General features: G+C 57.1%; 1 protein-coding gene across 1 annotated transcript; it reads left to right on the top strand.

Moving 5' to 3' along the window:
• The first annotated feature begins 293 nt into the window (after positions 1–293).
• GBA2 (glucosylceramidase beta 2) lies at positions 294–14,283 on the top strand. Its single transcript, XM_059492199.1, has 17 exons — positions 294–477; positions 4,238–4,329; positions 4,537–4,652; positions 4,755–4,973; positions 5,718–5,957; positions 6,302–6,404; positions 7,679–7,832; positions 8,111–8,236; positions 8,339–8,523; positions 8,849–8,953; positions 9,603–9,710; positions 10,191–10,342; positions 10,494–10,600; positions 10,744–10,886; positions 11,219–11,334; positions 13,102–13,293; positions 13,387–14,283. Exons 1-17 carry the CDS (start codon positions 323–325, stop codon positions 13,600–13,602), a joined length of 2,529 nt encoding a protein of 842 aa, XP_059348182.1. The 5' UTR covers positions 294–322; the 3' UTR covers positions 13,603–14,283.
• The last annotated feature ends 534 nt before the right edge of the window (positions 14,284–14,817 follow it).

Here is a 14,817-nt window from a genome sequence, read left to right as displayed (position 1 = left end):
CAAGGCTCGGGCAGCGCTCGGGAACACTCGGGCGGAACTCGGGCACCCTCGGTCGGCTCACGGGCAGCTCACGGACAGCGCTCGGCAACTCTCGCCCGCCCCTTAGTAGCGCTCGCTCAGCGCTCGGCTGCTCTCGGAATCTGCTCGGCGGCGCTCGGCCTCGCTCGGCCGGGCAGCCCCAGGGACCGGCGGCGGGGCGGGTCCGTGCTTCCGCCGTGCCCCGGGGGCGCGGGCGGGGCGGGGCGGGGCGGTGAAGAAGAGGGCGCGCACGGGGCGGGGGGCGGCGATGGCGGCGGCGGAGGAGACGGTGGAGTGGCAGCTGATGCGGCGCTACGAGGGGGCAGCGCAGGGCCGCGGCGTGGCGGCGGACGGCTGGCGCGTCTGCCTGGCGCACAGCTTCGAGGAGCTGCGGCAGCCCTATGGCGCCGGGGACGTGCCGCTCCGCGATGTCCTGCGGCACGTCGGCCTCGGCTTGCGGTACGGCGGGGGATGGAGGGGGCCGGGAACGCAGCGGGACGAGGGAGGGCGTCCCGCGAGGGGACACGGCGTTGTGCTGGAGCCGCTCGGTGCCGCGGGGGCCTCGCCCCGGGCAGGCGCCGGAGATGTCCCGGTGTACGGAGAGGCAGAGTCCGGCGGATCACGGAAGGCCCCGGGCTGGCGGGAGCCGCCCTCCTCCTGCCCGGAGGCGCCGGCACTCTCCAGCCTTCCTGGCGCCGGCACCGGGGGCAATTGGTGCTGAAGGGGCAGCGCCCGGCGCTTGGGCTCCTCAGAACGGGGGGAGCTGGGAGGATTGGGGGCATCGTTTGGGAATGGGGACGCCTATTTCCCACCCCTGGGGCTCATCGCTGCCGCATCCTCCCCGGCACAGTCCCCAGTTCTGGCAGCTGGAGGTTAAACTGGGGCCAGCTGGGAGGGGTTTGGAACGCTGTGTGCCGTGGCAGGTTCGGGAGCGGGGCACCTCTCCGGGCTTTGCGTCGGGGTAAGCGGGAGGTAACGACGGGCAGCACGCCTGGAAAGCCAGAGTGTGGTTTTAGTCTTTAACGCCGGAGTCCGGGTGCTGGCAGTGTTTGTGCCCCCGCCAGGCTGAACGCGGGGACCTGCCACGGCATCGCTTATTTCCTTGTGCTGGATTTATGACTCCTGCCTCCATTTTCTGCTGGTGTCCTTAGAGGCTGCCACTTGCCAAGCTGGTTCCTGCAAAGCTGGATGAAAGGGCAGATTCTGGATTGCTTTGGGGTGCATAGCCTGCTGGTCTGACCTGAGATGCCCCGGTGCGAGCCTGGGCACCCAGGAAGGAGGGCATGGGTCATGCACCGGAGATAAATAAAGGCTGCTGGAAAAGCTGCTGCAGCAGGTTGGGATGAGCTGAGCATGTGGGAAAGCGTGAAGTTCTGGTGGGGTGAGCAGGGAGGAGAGGTGATCCTGGCCTTGTTCTCATTGAAGTCTGGAAGAGCCTTGTATCAGTCCTAGGAAAAAAGCAAGAAGCTTGAAGTCAAACTACTGCCTCTTCTATTCAAGTTTAGGAGGTAATTTGGTTGTTTTCTCAAAGTACTTTTGCCATGGCAAGAGCTTCCTCATGAGGAGATTGCATCCACAGAGCAGAGGAGACAACCTGCGTGGTTTTGATTTAAACCCCAAGGCCAATGTTGGCTGAAAGGGCAGCCCATTCAGGAATGTGAGGATATATGGGAAGCTGCATGCTCCAAGCATCAGTGGGCATCTCAGCATCTGCCTGGCTGGGGCAGCCAGCTCAAGGAAACCTGGGTGCTGGTGCTGCAAGAGAAACCTGGAGTTCAGTTCTGTGTCATGGTACAGGGATCTGTGAAGCCCTGCAGATTGGCCTGCCCTTTCCTGAGTGACTCCTGTGCCAGGGATGTTCTCAAAACTTGTCATGGCTTGGTGCATCGAGTGCAAAGTCACCTGGTGCAGGTGCTTGTAGCCACTGGGAGCACCTTGGGGTCACTGCTTGGGCTCAGGAGGTCCAGAGGAGCTCAGCAGAGGAGCCACAACATCCTGGGTTGACATTGTTATGGTGAATTAAACATGATGAAGGGTGCCCTCTTCTGCAGCACCAGTGCTAGGTGCAGGTGATGTGCCTGGGGATGTGGACAGCCCTGATGCAGGATTTTTTTGTTAATCAGGGCTTGTCAGGGTAACTGTGGGGGACATGTGTGTCTGAAAAGAAAGGGCTGTGCAGAGGGCTCAGCTGGGGCTGGCGAGGCAGGAGAAGAGCTGCAGGTAGGTTTCCACAGAGGTGGCTCATGTGTCCTGAGAGGGGTCATGCCATGAATCCCGATCAGCTGGGTAATGTTCAGCTAGGTTTTAACTCCACTGCCAATTTGAAGGAGAAGAAATGCCCTCTAGCCCTGGCAGGGGTTTTGGTGCTACAGAACACAAAGTCTTTCTCCTTATTTTTCTTCAGCCGTGGCAGAGCTGTTAATAGCCAGCAATTGGGCATCGACCACTGGGCTTCTCCTCTTGGCTTGTGTGATTTTGGGAGAAGCTGGCAGGAGAAGAGTTTGCATATTGAGATGATAAAATGACTTTGGCAGTGGCAATAAATCCCAAAGCTTTTCTACTGTGTTCTCCTGTAAAAACTGCTTCCTGAAACCCATCTCCTGCCTCCTTTCCAAGAAGTCAGGATGCCCTCCTAGGCTGTGCTGCAGCCACTCTGCCTGGGCACCTTATTTCCTGTTGCCAGAAGCCTGCTGGGGAAGCAGCTGGGTTGGTTCCCTGACGCTGGGTTGAAAAAGAATAATAATCATTTCCGAGAGAGAGAGAGAGAGAGAGCACTGCCAAAACCTTGCCTTGGCGGGGTAAGGCTAGGACTGTCCTGTCTGGAGAAGAGCAGTTGCAGCAGATACAGCTGGAAGATAGTGGCAGGCCCTGGTTCAGGGCAGTCAAGCAGGACAGGCTGGTTCTCATCATGCCCTGAACCCCTGTAAGCAAAACATCCACAGACAGTCAAACACAAAGCTGCGTCTGTAGGAGTGGAAAGCAGGCTGCAGCTAGGTCCTGTGCGATTGCAGCCCAGAAAATCTCACCCTGAGAGGGATTTGGGGACCTTAGATACTGGTGAATAAAGGTGAATGCCCAATGAGCAGCCAAAAAATCAACTGTGGGTTGTTTCAGTTTGGGAAGGGTAGTAGAGGTGTCATGGGAGAGCCTCTCTCCCTTGCTCCTGGGTGTGCATGTCCCCAGGGAATTATTGCTCATTGCCCATCGCTTGTGCTCTGCATCCTGTGCAACTGGGGCAGGACAGGCTGTGTGCTCCTGGCTGGGCTGATTTTCTGCTCAGCAATATGGAATGGGTGTCTGCAGGTAGCTCATGGACACTGCTCATGGTGGGGGCTCCTGTGTGTCCCCTGCCCACCTGGCACCCAGAGCCGCGGAGCTGCCAGCTGGGTCTTACCTGACTGCTTGCTGGGCAAGGTTCACCAGCTTCTGGTTCGGCAGCTGGTTTCCACGTGCTAGTTGTGTCTGTACAGGAGGCTTAACTTGGGGCAGTTTATTAGCCAAAGCCAGTACTTTACAAGCATTGACTCGGAGCCCAGCCCTGCTCCTCTTGCCTGCAGTGGTGCTGGCACACCCAGCTGCAGGTGTGCCCCTGTTTGGGTGTCTTGATTCCCAGACCTTTGGGTGAGAAATTATCTGATGGGCAGTGCTGGTCTGTGCAGCTGGTGCGTGGATGGAGGCAAGTCCCAGGATCCTACCAGCTGCAGACAGCAACCATCACCACTTCCAGGGCAGGGCTGCCCTGTGCCCTCTGCCCCTGATGAAGTGCTAATGTGTGGCAATGAGGAAGTGGAGGTAGAAGAGCAAGGCTTGTATCCCTGGGGCAATGTGTGTCTCCTCTGGGCTTGCACCTCTGCTTGCAGCCTTCCTTAGCAGGACACTACCAGGCATGGGGGTGGTGGTGGCCCTGGTGTGCATTCCCACTTCTCCATGAACATCTGGGAAAGCCTGTTCTACATGAGCTGTGAGTCCTGCTCTTGAGTTGCCCTTGCAGTCATTCCTGAGCTGTGTGAACTCTGCCCACTTGTGCTTGCTGAGTAATGCATGCTCCAGATGGGTGATAGAGCCTTATCACCCCTTGTGCCATGGGCATGGGGCACAGGTTCCCCTTGTACACCTCTAAAAGGAGGGAAAGCTCAACTTGTGCTCATCCTGCCCGGTGACAATGAAGGGATGGTGTTGCCTGCTCCTCACTTCTTCAATACTTCTCTTTCCCTTGCAGGTACTTCAGGTGGTGGGTGAAGAAGACCCGGATAGAGAAGAAAAAGGCCTTCATTGACCTCTTGTGTGCTGTTCCTCTGCAGCAGATCTATGGTCAGCCTCCATCCACTCTGGGCACTGGGGTGGACAGGGGTTCACATGCTGCTGTTAGGGTGCTAGATGGAATGAGTGAGTCAAGGAGCTTTTGCGATTTGGGCAATACTGAGTAGCTCTGCCCTGCAGAGATGCAGGGGGAGAGTTCTTGAGCCGGGTGCCACCTGGGGGAGGAATGGGGTTGCTAACTCTTGGTGTCTTTGCCAGGGTGCCCGCTGGGCGGGATCGGGGGAGGCACCATCACCCGTGGCTGGCGGGGAGAGTTCTGCCGCTGGCAGCTGAACCCTGGCCTTTACCACTATGAAACGGTCATTGCCAACCAGGTAGGTTGTGTGAGGGGAGTGGCAGTCACTGCAGCAGCCTGGGTGGTTGGGACATCTGCCACAGGGCTCCTCTCACCCCTGCATTGCTCCTCTCCTCCACAGTTCACAGTGTGCCTGCGGTGCAAGGGGCAGACCATTTACCAGCAGGTCTTGTCCGTGGAGAGACCCAGCAGCCTGCAGGGCTGGAACTGGGGCTATTGCGGCCACTATGCCTTTTACCATGCCCTGTACCCCCGTGCCTGGCTGGTCTACGAGCTGCCGGGGCAGCAGGTGGTGCTCACCTGCCGGCAGGTCTCGCCTGTCATCCCCCATGACTATAAGGTAAGGCAGGGACGGCATCCCCGAGGGCAGAGCTGCTTGTTAGCTCCTGCTTTCCGAGCATTTCCCCACTCCCGAGGGCTCGCTGCTTTCCCAGCATTTCCCCACTCCCAAGGGCAGAGCTCCTTGCTTGCTGCTTTCCCAGCGTTTCCCTGCTCCTGAGGGCAGAGCTCCTTGCTCGCCACTTTTCCAACACTTATCCACTCCTGAGGGCAGAGCTCCTTGCTCGCCGCTTTCCCAGCATTTCCCCACGGCCTCTCTCAGCAGCGCTGCGGGCGGGGGCAGCCCCGCAGCCATGCCAGAGCTCGGCACTGCAGCAAGGGATGGCTCAGCACTGCCCGTGCCGGCTGCCAGCCCCAGGCGAGGGTGGCAGCTGTGCTGGGACACGTCTGACCTTCCTCTTACCCCAGCATTGCAGCAGCACGTGGGCCTGGATCAGCCTGCCCAGCAGGTGAGTGATGAGAGCCCGGCTGAGCCCTAAAGGCCTCTTTCTGTCCCTCTGCTGCCTGGCGTGCTGCTTGCCAGCCCAGGGCTGCTCCTCTTTGCAATTTTGTCTTGCCTGCCTCCCAAATTCCTCAGTTCCTGCTGCTGCTCCTCAGCTTGGCAAGAGACTCCAAGTCCCAGTTATCATTGCCGGTGCTCTTGCTGCCGCTGCATCCTGCGTGGTGTCCCCAGCAGGGGAAACGATGCTGGGGCAGCTGCTTGTGGAGCAGCAGCCCTGGAGGCAGCATTGTGCGTCTCTGCCAGGACTCCAGCTTGCCAGTGGGAGTGTTCATCTGGGAGGTGGAGAACGGCAGGGATGAGGACGTGGAGGTGTCCATCATGTTCAGCCTGCAGAACGGCCCGGGAGCGAAGGAGGCCGCGAGCGGCGGGCACTGGAACGAGCCCTTCACCTTCCACAAGGATGGCCAGCGGGTTGCTGGGGTCCTGCTGCACCACTGCCCACCTGTGAACCCCTTGACCCTGGCCATCTCTGCCCGGGAGAAGGTAAAGGGCTGGCCCTGCTGCTGGGGCTCCTGCTTGGGAGCTTGTGCAGCCCTGCTGCGTGCAGGGGAGTTGCCTGCAGGCAGCTGGCAGAGGATGGCGGTGCAAGGGCTTGGGGTTGGCAGCATTCCTCAGTGCTTGCCTGATGCCAGGAGTGGGGACATGACTTCTCTGAGGGCACCCTCTTTGGGGATGGTGTCAGGAGAGTGGCTGAGGCAATGAGTTGAGAGTTGCTGTGCAGCCCATGAGAAGTGAGTGTCATGTCCTGCTGGTGGTACTGGGGAGGGGAGAGAATCAATGTTCTCCTCCAAAGGAGCAGCCCCTGATGATGCTCTTCCCTTGTTCAGGCTGGCACTGGAGTCACCCATGTGACGGCATTCAATCCCCTGGGATTGGGTAGAGAGGTGTGGCAGGACCTCCTGCAGGATGGCAGGCTGGATTCACCCCCTGGTGAGTGCATCCCTCCTCCATGGGACGGGTGCAGGGGGAGCAGGGCAAGTGGGTGGCCGTGCTGCTTGTGGGCACCCAAGCCAGGGCAGAGCTCTTTCCTCCAGCCTGCTTGGTTCTTCAAAATCTCCCCAGGATGCTGTGGCTTGTTCCCAAATTTAGGCTGTATCCAAACTTCCTATTGCTTGTCCTTGCTGTGGTTCTCCAAAAGCTGTTCATTCCACTTTGGAGCTGTTCTTGGGTATTGGTTACATGTGCCAGTATCTCATTATTCTCTGTATGGTTGCACACTGAATTGAGATTTCTGCTAGGAAGCCAGCGTGCTGCCCAGCCCCCTTCCCTTCATATCCTGTTTCCAGATAAATGAGCTGTGTCCTGTCAGAATTGTTACTGCCAGTGTTTAACAGTGCTTGGGGTTTAATGCTGCAGTCACTGTCTGTCCTCTTCCTACTGTAACAGTTCTCTGAACGTCTCTGTTATTCTTCTGATCATTCTGCATCCATCCTCAGGTCTCTGCTCACTCCCTTGGGAGGAGCCTTGAAGCAGGGTGGCATCTCCAGCCTTTGGTACTCACCTGCTATTGCCATAAAAGGTGACCATTTCCCTAATGTCTGTCAGTTTTTAAACAAGGATGATGCCGACAAACTAGTGATGCTAGATCTTTGCAAGATTTCTTGAGGCTTAAATTATGTAACTGAATCGTTTACTATGTAATTTTTTCCAGAAAAATAAGCTTCCTGCCTAGATGCACTCAGAGCTCTCCAGGCTATTGGGATGTGGTTTTTCTTCATGCATGCCAGACATTTATCATAGTCAGGATCTGTGCTTATGTTGCTCTAATGAGTTTACCTTGTACACATGTCAGAACCAGCATATAATTATCCAGCCACCTAAGGGCTTTTCTTAAATACCAGGGTGGCTCAAACGCCCTTGGAAAAGCTGGAAACAATGACTGTCCCTAGAAAGTCACAGTGTCTCTGACTGCAGTGCAGATACAGAGTCATGGGATACTCTGTAGCTTCCATTCATGCCTGGTGGCTTTTCCTGCCTGTTCTGTTCCTGTTCTTGGATGACTGAATCCTTTTAACCACTCCTCCCATGGAAGGTTTTTTTCCCCTGCGGCAACATCATCCCTTAAAACCCTGGGCTGTACCTTCCAGGTTATACAGGAGCTTTGGTTTGCCCACTCTCATCTCCCTCAAGGTGTGTGTGAACTTCAGTTACCCTCCCTTTGGTCTTCCTTGGTTGCTTAAGAATATCTTAATTTTTCCTGGCAGGTAAAAGCAGGCCGACAGAGAAGGGTGAGGTGACAGCAGCAGCAGTGTGTGCCAGCTGTAGGGTGCCTGCCCATGGGCACAAGACGCTGGAGTTAGCCCTGGCTTGGGACATGCCCTGTGTTCACTTTGGCTCCAAGGAGAAGCTGCACCTCAGGTAGGTGGGTTCTCTCCACTGGTGTTTGGCTCATGCCCCCAGAGCCCTGTTTTCCCTCCTCCCTGACTTGTTGCTATGAGGGGACCTTTTGCCACCCACTCCTGGTGGCTGTGGCCCCGTCACCTCAGGGAGAGGACCCCGTGTCCAGCCCCGCTCCCAGTGCCCCTGCAGTAGCAGCTGAGTTCTGCTGTTCTCTGCAGTCCAGTGTCCCTCTGTGGTGTCCGTGGGGGTTTCCCAGGTGGAGCCCATGGGGTGCTGACCAAACCATCCCTTGGCAGGCGGTACACACGGTTTTTTGGTGGCAACGGTGATGCTGCTCCTGCCCTGTCCCACTACGCCCTGACACACTATGAGGACTGGGAGAGGAAGATCGAAGCATGGCAGAATCCCATCCTGGAGGACAGGTAGGGCAGATGGGAGCACCTTCCCTGTGGCCTCCTGGGCTGGGCTGCCACAGGAGCATCACCACCTTGGCCTCCGAGGCTGAGCTTCCCTCTTTCCCACAGCCAGCTGCCTTCCTGGTACAAGTCAGCCCTGTTCAATGAGCTCTACTTCCTGACGGATGGAGGGACCGTCTGGATGGAGGTGCCCCCTGATTGCCGTGCAGAGGAGCTGCAGGGGCCGGCGGGGGCGGGGCTGTCCCACCTCCTCCCTGTCCTGCGGGAGTACGGAAGGTTTGCTTATTTGGAAGGTAACTCACAAGGATGTGAGGCATTCTCCAGCCTCAAGCCCTCCCATTACTGTAGCCATGTGTTTTGAACCTGCCATGGGGATGTTTTTCACACTCCAGTGGGTAGGGGGCAGTGCTATTCCCAGGGAAAGCCCTTGCAGCCCTGAAGGAAATGGCATGGAGTGCCTGGTGCTCTGTGTAGAGAATGAAACCCTCTTGGAATGGGAGCCCCTGCCTGTGCTGGGAAAGATGCCCCTGTCCAGGGGCCTGTGGAGGGAGGAGCTTTGCCCCTTGTCCCCTGCCCATGGCAGACTCCTTTCCCTCACCACCTGCCCTGTCCTGCCAGGCCAGGAATACCGGATGTACAACACCTACGATGTCCATTTCTACGCCTCCTTCGCTCTCATCATGCTGTGGCCCAAGCTGCAGATCAGCCTGCAGTATGACATTGGTGAGTGTCCCCAGAGCCCTGCCTTGCTGTCTGCTCAGGCCTTCACCCGGGGAGAGACAGAGCCTTGGGGACAGCTGCAGCTGCTGCTGCTGCTGCAGAGATGTGTGCCTTGGAGCCAGCATCCCCCTGCAGCCGCTCTGCTGTGCCCAGCACTTGCAGCCCTGGACTGTTGCTGCCCCAGCAGCTCTGTGCCCAGCACTGCGGGTGCCTTCTTGCCATGCTGGGGGTGCCCAGCTGGCTCTGCCTGCCCTGGGGGAGCCCCTGGTCTTCCCAGCTCTGTCCTTGCCCCTTGCAGAGCAGACATGGAGCTGTTTGCAGACTCCCGGTGCTCTGGCTGTTTGGTGGCTGCTTGGTGGTGGCCTGAGTAGGGGTGTGGAGCACAGCTCTTTACTGGGCTCTGGTAGGGCTGAGCCCACTGGGTGCCCTTCCCAGCCTTCCCTTTATGGGGTAGTGGCAGTTGCGTTTCTCTGCTGAGTGGGGGATGGAGAGCAGCCTGTCCCCTCAGCCCTTTGCAGAGGGCTGTGATCTTAGAGCTCCAAAGGGCAGCCTGGCGTGCTGGGGCTGGCAGCTCTGCGTGTGCTTATGCTTGGACCTTTCTGCAGCCATTTCTGCTGCCCTTCTTACTTGTCGTGCTTTGTGTCCTCTGCAGCTGTCACTGTGGTGAACGAGGATGTCCAGCCCCGGCAGTACCTGATGTGTGGTCAGACAGCCCAGGTGAAAATGAAGAATGTGGTGCCACATGACATTGGAGACCCAGGTGAGGGGTCTGTTGGGCCTGTGGGGGAGCAGAGGGGGTGCCAAGCTGTCAGAAATGGGTATGGTGCATGAAATACACTGTTTTTTGTGGTCAAGCATTGGAACTGGCTGCCTGGGAAGTTGTGGTGCCACCATCTGTGGTGTATTTAAAAGTGTAGGTATGGCACTTAGGGATGTGGTTCAGTGGTGGACTTAGCAGTGCTGAGAGGTCTTTTCCAACTTAAATGATTGTGTGATTCTATATTTTCTGGGAATGGAAAGCTGGATAGTGTGGGGTGGTGATGAAGACCATGCTGCATGGATCTTTTACAATGGAGATGGAGGGAAGTAGCAGGAAGGCTGTTCTCGCTAGAGATGGCACAGGGTACAACAAATTATTTCAGTGCTGTTTGACCACAGCACCTTTGGGTCCTTGCTCCTGTGTTGGACGAGGGATGTTTGTTGCTTGCTGTCCTGCTGCATCTGGTCTGTCCTGGCTTAGGTGATGAGCCGTGGCAGCGTGTCAATGCCTACCTGATGCACGACACTGCTGACTGGAAGGACCTCAACCTCAAGTTTGTGCTGCAGGTGTACCGTGACTACTACCTGACCCATGACTCCCTGTACCTGCGGGACATGTGGCCAGTGTGCCAGGTACTGGGATGTCAGACCATGGGCCATCGCCATTCCCCACTTCCCACTTCAGGAGCCAAGCCACTTCCTGAGAGGATGGATGCTCCCGAGCAGAGCATGAGGAGCTTCCAGGATGTGAGGACTGCGTGACCATGTCCTGCCTCTCCCACAGGCTGTGATGGAGTCGGAGCTGAAGTTTGACACTGATAACGACGGGCTCATTGAAAACGGAGGCTTTGCTGACCAGACATACGACGCATGGGTGGTGCACGGAGCCAGGTGAGTAAGAGAGGCAGGTGGGGGTTGGAGAAGGGGGCTGTGGGGAAGGGACATAGCTCAGAGCTGGACCCTTGTATCCCATTTGTCACTGAACCCTTGAGGTGTCCCACATTGCTGATGCTCCTCTTGTTTGCCTCTGGCAGTGCCTACTGCGGCGGACTGTGGCTGGCTGCTGTCTGCATGATGTGCAAGATCGCAGAGGTGCTTGGGGATACTGAGATCCAGCAGAAATACCTGGGCATCCTGAACAAGGGCAAGGAGGCGTTTGAGAGACTGCTCTGGAATGGTGGGTGCTCAGCAGCGGGGAACCACACTCAGCTGGCCATCCGTGTGTCCCTTGGAAGGGAGTGACTCCTCCTTGGATCATGGAGCCTTGTGGGGAATGGGGGAAGGAAGGGGCAATACTGTCCCTGCAGGCTGGGGGGAAGGAAGGGAGATGCTGCCCCTCCAAATGGAGGGGAAGGAGCAAGTGTCTAGGAAGGGATAGGTGTGGGAAAGGGAGAAGAGTCTTGTGGGGAAAGCAGCTGTGCTCCTGCCACACAGGGAGGTGTGTAGGGACAGCTCACATGAGCCAGTTTCTTAATCTATTGTTTTTAAACTGTTTCCTGCCTTTTCTAGGAAAATACTACAACTATGATAGCAGTGGAAGTGACACGTCCATCAGCATCATGTCAGACCAGTGTGCTGGGCAGTGGTTTCTCGGAGCTTGTGGTCTCGACCAAGGCGAGTTTGAAGTAAGAGAAGAGGCTGCCTGGTGTGGTTGTAACAAGATGGGAGCTGTGGCATGAGGGAAGCAGCAGCAGGGCTGGCACATGTTGGGGGTTACACTTTAGGGCTAGTGTGGCAGGCACCTGCCTGCTCTCACTCTGCACACCATAGTGGAGGCTGTTGTATGGGTACAGTGGAATCCATCTCAGACCAGAACCCTCTCACGGAGAGGCCATGCAAGCAGGGATGTGTAACTGCAGCTAGCTTTGGCCCCAGTGGGGTTTGCTGTGGGCAAGGTGCTATTTGTTTAAAAATGGTAGAAAAAAGTGTATGAAATGTTCCATGTTATTTGCTGCCCTAAAAAGTCCAAAATTAATATCAGAGGGAACTATGGCTTATTCCGAGTCCTGAAGGTTGTTGCTCTTCATTTGCAAGAGGAGAATTGGCTGCAGCCTCCTTATGTCTGCTGGGATGCTCAGAGCAGCCACTGGTGCTGCAACACCCAAAAGAGAGAGGGGCAGCACAGAACCACTGGGTTATTTATACCCTGTGGGCTCTTGTCACAGCAAAGCTTTCTGCTGGCCATGAGGCCAAGGCCTCAGCTGAGTGAAGGGAAGAGTGGCTTTGTCTTTGGGAGGGTGACAAACCGCTTCACTGTGTGTTGGTAATTCAGAGGGGAGCTTCAGGTGACTTTGGCTGCTCATTCCCCCTCCTTTGTTTAATCCAGTGTGGTGCTGGGGCTGTGCCTGGGGCTCCAGGCAGGGTCTGGCCCAGCCCTCCTGCAGTAAATCCCTCCTGCAGCTCCTTTTGAGGAGGAAACAGTAAATGTGGTGCAGTCCAGAATGTGGCCTGCCTTTCCCCGGCCTCAGCCTTGTGCTGCTGAAGGTGGCACTTGTCCTTTCTCTCTGGTGAGCTCTGAGCTGACTGCAGGTGGGACTGATGAATTGCTCTCCTCTGTTACCTTGCCATTTCATGGATTTTTTCCATGTATTTTGCTCCATTGCCTGGCTGGCATTACTCCTGTCTGTGAGCTCATTGATGTGGCCTTGGTGGGTGCACAAGTCAGCAGTGAACAAGTCAGAAATGAGATGTAAGAACCGCCTGTGATCCAGTCCTGAAGAGAGAGTGCCCAAAAGGTTCTGCGAGAGAAGGGCACTCCAGCCCTTCACTGATTCCCACAGCATCCCCTTGGCTCATCTCCAGAGCCACACTGGGGAAAAATATCTGCAGGGATGCTTGGTTTGAGCATAGAGAGGAGAGATTGCTGCTTTTGCTTTGGACTGCCCAGCCTTCCCTGGCAAGGTCCTGCCTGGTGTCATCCCAGCCTCTGCTTCCCCTGGTTCTGGTGTCACCAGACTGGCAGTAAGTGTCAGGCATGTCCCTAGGCTGTGCTGATGAGCCCCATGGCTCTTGTCTCTCTTGCAAGTGACAGCAATAAAGCAGATGTGGTTGGCCAGGCCCCTAGAGCAAACCCACAAGCAATGGGGAAGGGGCTTGGCCAGTGATTGTGGGTGAGAAGCTCTTTCTGGAGATCAGCTCATTAGATGAACTGTCAATGTCCTCTTGAGCAATGTGGAATGTGGTTCAGCATATCTCTGTAAAGTATTTTGGGGGCTTTTTAAACCTTTCGGGGAAAGAGACGTTTCACTTCCTCCTGTCATTGTTTGAGGTGGGCATTTGTGTCTGTTGACCCAGCGGGCTGTGTTGCCCTTTTCCTCACGGGAATTTCAATCCCGCTCCAGCCCCAGCCTGAGGGGTCCGCATGAGCACCAAGCCCGTCTCTGTCCGCCCAGGTTTTCCCCAAGAGCCACATCCTCAGCGCGCTCAAGACCATCTTTGAGAAGAACGTGCTGGGCTTCGCGGGCGGCACCATGGGCGCCGTGAACGGCATGAGGCCCGACGGCGTGCCCGACACCTCCAGCGTGCAGTCCAACGAGGTCTGGGTCGGCGTGGTCTACTCCCTGGCTGCCACCATGATCCAGGAGGTGAGGAGGGAGGATGCTGCTGCTGCTGCTGCTGCTGTGCTCACCAGGGTGTGCTCTGTGGGCGTGCTGATGGTGCTGTTCCCTCTCGTGCAGGGCATGGTGGAGGAAGGCTTCCGTACGGCGGAGGGCTGCTACCGGACGGTGTGGGAGCGGCTGGGCATGGCTTTCCAGACGCCGGAGGCCTACCGGGAGAAGAAGGTGTACCGCTCGCTGGCCTACATGCGGCCCCTCAGCATCTGGAGCATGCAGCTGGCCCTGGAGCGCCGCGCTGGCCGGGCACAGCTCGCCCAGGGCCACAGCCACCCTTGAGCCTCGTGGCACTGGGCAGGGCACCAGGGGCTGGGAGGTGCAGATAGCAGGCAGGGACGCTCCCCTCCCTCTCTGTGCTAGTACTCACATTGCTGTTTTCCTTCCCTACCTCCACTATGTGCCCTTGACCTCAGAGGGCTTCCAGCTGCTGGTGCTGAGCACAAGGGGGGACCAGAGTTGTGGGGGATGTCTCCTCAGAGCATGGTGGCTTAAGGAGTTGCTGCTGGAGCCTGTGCCTCCCCTTCCCCATCACTCAGGGCTCTGAGAGTGTGCAGGCTGCCCAGCCATCCCAAACTGCAGCTGGTACCTTGCCCAGAGGCACAGGAGACCTCTCTCCTGCAGGCATTGGGCTGGGTGAGGTGGGCAGCTGTGCTGCCGGGAAAGAAGAGGGTGTGGGTGAATGTGTGTGTGAGGATATTGGAGTGGTGCACTCAGGCACACGGATGCTGTAGTTGTCCTGGGGTGACACTGCACATTCTGACGGGCTCTGCCCCAGCAGGGCCTGTGGCAGATACAATCCCCAGGGGAGACCCGGCTCCCTGGACAGTGACAATCTGAGCCCAAGAAGCAGGTCCTGGTCTGGTACCATGGCCCCCTCCCTGCTGGCGCCGGGGGCAGGCAGTGGAGCACATGAAAGGGGATAAATCACTTCAGTTCTTAATAAATCTGTCCAGCTGTCTACTCTCGTTCTTCTTCGGTGTCTTCTTTGGCCCAGGACCAAAGTGGAAGAGGGAGCTCTTGCAATTCCCTTTGTCTTCTGGACTAAGCTGGAGGGCGAGGGGGCAGGGAGGGGACAATCCCAGTGGTGTCTGGCTCTTGTGGAGTTTTGCTGAAGGGAGCAGGCATGTGCCTCTTTACCCACTTCTCCACATGTAATAGCAGCAGTTAAGACCAGGAGCTTCTTGCTTGGCTCCTGGCTCTGCCCTGCCTTGCCAGCAGCGGAGGAGAGAGCATTCCTCCTGAGAAAGCCTCTGTGGGCACCAGCTGAGCCACAGGGCTGCAGGCTCTCGACTACACTGAGTCCCTTTGGTGCAGGGCTGGGCACCTTGCCTCCTTCTCCTTCTTTCTCTGCCACTGCAGCATTTGAAGGCTGTGCATTCCTGGTGTGGGATGGATAGAAAGGAGGGAGCTCCTGTTGTGTCCACAGAAACACAGATCTGGACAGAGAGGCACTCTAGCCCTAGGACAGAGAGAGTGACACCTCAGTCCCATTTC

The sequence above is a fragment of the Ammospiza nelsoni genome, chromosome Z (assembly GCF_027579445.1).
Source record: "Ammospiza nelsoni isolate bAmmNel1 chromosome Z, bAmmNel1.pri, whole genome shotgun sequence".
Taxonomy (NCBI): domain Eukaryota; kingdom Metazoa; phylum Chordata; class Aves; order Passeriformes; family Passerellidae; genus Ammospiza; species Ammospiza nelsoni.
This window is presented reverse-complemented; position numbering and strand designations above follow the sequence as displayed.